This window comes from Triticum dicoccoides, chromosome 2B (genome assembly GCF_002162155.2).
Source record: "Triticum dicoccoides isolate Atlit2015 ecotype Zavitan chromosome 2B, WEW_v2.0, whole genome shotgun sequence".
Lineage (NCBI taxonomy): Eukaryota > Viridiplantae > Streptophyta > Magnoliopsida > Poales > Poaceae > Triticum > Triticum dicoccoides.
Genome location: NC_041383.1, coordinates 10,771,906 through 10,777,396, shown reverse-complemented (window position 1 = coordinate 10,777,396; position 5,491 = coordinate 10,771,906). Strand labels below are relative to the sequence as shown.

Below are 5,491 nucleotides of genomic sequence, written 5' to 3'. Positions count from 1 at the left end.
AAGACGACCGGTAATGATAAGATTGACTGTACAAGACAATCCAATGAGGAGCTCTCCAGTGCCACTGCTGAGCCCCTGGGCGGGAGTCATTGCTGCTGTGGCAGGCCATATTGCACAGCATCTCCACCCCACACCCAGGAGCCAGGAGATGAGTTTTATTGAAATTGCATAATGTCCGATGCTTTGATAGTTGCTCTAATCCTAATCACTACAGGGGCAACAACAATTTCATGCAGGCAGACAACTCCTAGTTTCGAACAGCAAACAAAATCAAGTCTGTATCGTCTGAAGTTGCATCATACTTTTTTTATTTTTTCCATTTGTACCAATGTGAAGAATGCACATTGTGCAACGGATTTCAGTTAAAGAATAAACTAGCATAAAATAAGCCACATGTATACTGGTTGCGTTCTGAAGGACTAAAGGAGCAAAAATTTACAAACAAAATGGTCAAATGTCCTCCGAAAGATTATTGAAGCATGGACTGGTCATCCTCATCTTCCCTGCCTTGACTGACGTTCATCTAGCCCAGGAAATTTCCACAATCAAACTTTGCTTCAGTAGGAGTCAATAGAAACCCAATAGCTAATTTGGACCTACTTAATGTGAATATTAAAAATACTAGCCAATATTAAAAATACTAGACAACCTCTTCGACATGTACACATATAAGTGTCGAAGGGAAGCTGGACAGTCTCAGCAACCCTCGGTGCAGCTAAAACCATCCTTGCTGTGCAAGACTTGGCAGAAGCCAGCCAAGTTATATTTGTCTAGACACCAAAAGGCAGATTACCTCATCAATCTCAAACATGGAGGTTGCCATGTCTGTAGTTGCAAGTGAACTGATGAGCCGGTTCATCTCCTTTCTGACGAACAAGTACCAATCCTCTAGCCATGCAGAGTCAGAGGAGAAGGTGTTGGAGAGGTTGCAGCATCTTCTCATGAGAGCTTGCACCATCGTCGAGGAGGCGGACACACGATACATAACCAACTCCATGATGATGATGCAGCTCAAAACGCTCTCAGAGGCCATGTACCGTGGATACAGTGTGCTGGATAACTCGAGGTACCGAGCCCTCCAAGATGGTGGGCGCATTGACAAGGTTAACAGCAACGATTCATCTAGCAGCAGTTTGTATTTAGCCAAGCGCCCACGAACATCAACTGATAAGGCCATACGCCTTGAGTCACATGGTGCCTTGGAAAGTTTAGAAATTGCTATTGCCAACATGGTAGAATTTATTGTGCTTCTGGGTGGATGTGAACGCATGTCTCGTAGGCCATATGACGTTTATCTTTACACTGACAACTTCATGTTCAGCAGACATGCTGAAAAGCAAAAGCTCTTAAGCTTCTTGTTGCAGCACAACGACCCTCATGGGGATCATGCACTGGCAGTTCTCCCGGTTATAGGTGGTCCAACAACTGGGAAGAAAACTTTGGTTGCCCATGTGTGCGGTGATGAAAGGGTTCGCTCGCGATTCTCCTCTGTATTGCACTTAGATGGAGACAACCTTTTGAGCATACTTGACCATGGAAGGACTATGGAAGGAATGATGTTGGTAGTTATCGAGTTTGCTTCCGATGTTGCTGATGATGATTGGCAAAGGTTTCAGTCATTTTTCGTAAGAATAGGTAGAGGAAGCAAGATAATCATCTTAAGTAAACTGAAAGGATTAGCTAGGTTTGGATCGGTGAAACCAATTTTCCTTAGTGTTCTATCAAAGGATGAGTTGAGGTACCTTTTCAAGGCATTGGCATTTGGGAGCATAGACCCTGCAGAACATCCACGGTTAGTTCAAATAGCAGACGAATTTGTCAAGGTGTTGAACAATATGCAAGGTTCACTTATCGCAGCAAATTCATATGCTGATGTATTGAGAAAAAATCTCAATGTTCGGTTTTGGCGTTGCACATTGGACAAGGCGATAAGATTTCTTAAAAGAAACCTATCCATAGATGGTGTGCAACCAAGCACGCGTTTATCACAAGGCCATCGAGTGGACATAACGGACTTGACTTTGCATCCACTTAGCATGACGCGTTATACAATTAATGTTTCAATCAAGGCGGAATCACCAAGTGTCACGTTGGGAGGACTTATAGCAGATCCAAGTATTAGACCACAAGGAGACTTTATTCTAACTTCATGGGAATCAAGATTACCTCCTCATAAATCATTTGTTTATTTTGTTACAAGTCATGCTCAGGACACATGTGAAGGTAGTGCTTTGCTAGGGCGGAAGCGACCAGGAGTGGCAATTTAAGTTTTTTTTTAGAGCTCATGTAATGTAACTCTTGTTGTATTTCTGATATATGGTAAACGGTCGTATTCATGTATACCATTGAACTAATTGTATTACAGATCTCAATTACCGTACAATATAAAACTTGTATTATGTTGTATCAGATCCAACAATCCACCTTTCTCTTCGTAGACATCATGAACTAAACGCACTACAGATCTCAGTAAGTTGGCTTATACTGTACTTACTAATGAAACAGAAATTAAACTAAGAGGTATGTGCATCATCATCATCATCGCATAGTTGTGACTAAAATTTACTACAGTTGGTGCCATATTGGCATACACGCTTGCAATGGACCAACCAAAAATGCAGTGTGACTACATGTGAAAGAGGACGAAGCTCTGTGTGTAGATTAGTAAATGTTTGCAAAATTCCTGAAATCGAAATGGGTTTGAACTCAAATTACCGAGGAATCTTTTTCAAAGAATTTGCAGGGCACCATGGTGGTACACTACATTCACAACACGCACGTTGCCACCCACCAGTCGCCCATGCGTGTGAGCCCTTGAGGTGATGCATCACCTGCATCCCACCGCCATGGCTTAGTTTAAGGAATGAGAATGGGGGATAAATTTCTGATGGACGCTCCCATCGGAAGAGAAACGGTTTGTTTTCTATTAACTTTGTTGTTGGCTAGGTCCCACATGTCGATGGAGGAAGAAGTTGGGCCGATGTTTACTCAACCAAGATGGATTGTGATATGCCACCATGGCTCAAATTTTGTTGGTAGAGCTAGATGACTGAAAATTCCTCTTAAAAGATATATGGTGCTAACGTTCGAAGCAACACCCTGTATCATCCGTTCATTTGCAGATGTAATAGTGCCCTCCCAGATGTGATGGGATCTTGTACGCTAATGATCGCCTTGTAGTCTAGTATATTAAAATTTGGCCAAAAATTGCCATTTTCGTGGCCTTTGTAAATGAAAGACTAGGGGTGGATAGCTAACAATCAGCAACTAGGACTTTCCATGCTACAACATTTTCTAAATGGGCTGCTTAATTAAAAAAAATGCTAGACATTCTATGGCTGTATTATTGTGTGTTGAGCAAGTTGTAGAATCTACATGGCCTAAGGGAGAACAAAAATTTCCATCATTGACCTTCCATTTAACAAATCCGTGCACTATGAATACATCAGATCCTCCTTTTGCTAAGATATTTCTTCTGGAACAAAAATGAAAATAAAAACTTGCATAATGACTGTCCACTGTGTCGTCTAGCCCTCATGGCAAGAGACTAAACGAGTTATACCAGGTGCAGTGTTGATGGCCCTTCTTTTACCAGAATCTTGATGCTATTTCAAAGTGCGTAGACCATTTCTTGGGTTGGGAGGTGATGACCCACAAGTATAGGGGATTAATCGTAGTCCTTTCGACAAGTAAGAGTGTCGAACCCGGCGAGGAGCAAAAGGTAATGACAAGTGGTTTTCAGCAAGGTAAATTCTGCAAGCGCTGAAATAGCAGTAACAAGTTGTTTGATAGCAAGATAATTGTAACAAGTAACGAGTAGCAATAGTAATAATAAGTGCAGCAAGGTAGCCCAATCCTTTTGTGGCAAAGAACATGCCAGAACGGTTTCTTATAATAGGCAAAGCGTTCTTGAGGACACACGGGAATTTCATTTAGTCACGTTCACCATGTTGGTTTGATTGATGTTCGCTACTTTGATAATTTGATATGTGGGTGGACCGGTGCTTAGGTGTTGTTCTTACTTGAACAATCCTCCTACTTATGATTAACCCCCTCGCAAGCATCAACAACTACGAGAAAAGTATTAAGATAAAATCTAACCATAACATTAAACATTTGGTTCGAAATCGGTCCCTTGTGAAGCGCATAAACTAGGGTTTAAGCTTCTATCAATCTGGCAACCAATCATCTAATAACTACTCCACAATCCATTCCCTTAGGCCCAAATATGGTGAAGTGTCATGTAGTCGATGCTCACATGACACCACTAAGGGAATCACAACATACATATCATCAAAATATCAAACACATATCAAGTTCACATGATTACTTGCAACAAGATTTCTCCAGTGGCCTCAAGAACAAAAGTAACTACTCACAAGTGATAAACATGCTAAAGATTATAGGGACATTAAATAGTATAATGGATCTGGACACATAATCTTCTACCAAATAAACCATATAGTAATCAACTACAAGATGTAATCAACACTACTAGTCCTTCACAAGTACCAATCTAAGGTTCCGGTACAAAGATTGAACACAAGAGATGAACTAGGGTTTGAGAGGAGATGGTGATGTTGAAGATGTTGATGAAGATTGGTCTTCCAAAGATGAGTGGGTTCTTCGTGATGACGATGGCTTCAATTTCCCCCTCCGGGAGGGAAGTTCCCCCGGCGGAATCGCTCCGCCGGAGGGCAAAAGTGCTCCTGCCCAAGTTCCGCCTAAAGACGGCGGTGTTCCATCTTGAAAGTCATCTCTCTATTTTTTAGGTCAAAATGACTTATATACCAGAAAAGGGGCATCGGAGGTGGGCCTAGGATGGCACAACCCACCAGGGCGCTCCTGGGGGCCTGGGGCGCCCAAGTGGGCTGTGCCCACCTGGTGGGCCCTCTCTGGTACTTATTTGCTCCAATATTTCTTATATATTCCAAAAACAACCTCCATGAAGTTTCAACTTATTTGGAGATGTGCAGAATAGGTGGCTTGATGTAGCTTTTCCAGGTCCAGAATTCCAGCTGCCGGTATTCTCCCTCTTTGTGTAGACCTTGCATATTATGAGAGAAAAAGCATTAGAATTACTCCATAAAGCATTATTATACATAAAAACAATATAAAAACAGTAAGAAAACACGATGCAAAATGGACGTATCAACTCACTCAAGCTTAGACCTCGCTTGTCCTCAAGCGAAAACCGAAATCGAAAACATGAACACATGCTTAGAGAGAGAGAGAGGTGTCGATAAAAACAAAATACGGACATGGAAACAACATGCATATTATTATAGCAGCAACAAACTTTATCATATAACTTCTCATGAACAAGTAACAATTCATCACAATATCGAAGTAGAAGCATAAACTTTATTGAAAACTAAAAAACTATGTTCTCAGTCAACTTTACAACTATAATTCATCATCTTTTTAGGGAGGCTCATGTATCGGAGCCTTTAGGCAAGTCCACATACTCAACCACCATATAATCTTCTAT

The 5,491-nt window shown here is 41.4% G+C and overlaps 1 protein-coding gene across 1 annotated transcript; it reads left to right on the top strand.

The window, feature by feature from the left end:
* Positions 1-809: 809 nt before the first annotated feature.
* LOC119366810 lies at positions 810-2,267 on the top strand. The gene has a single exon (XM_037632522.1). It carries the CDS (start codon positions 810-812, stop codon positions 2,265-2,267), a length of 1,458 nt encoding a protein of 485 aa, XP_037488419.1.
* Positions 2,268-5,491: the final 3,224 nt, after the last annotated feature.

What these genes read in the sequence shown, in the direction of transcription:
- LOC119366810 (XM_037632522.1), top strand. Translation starts at nt 810, where the DNA reads ATGGAGGTTGCCATGTCTGTAGTTGCAAGTGAACTGATGAGCCGGTTC.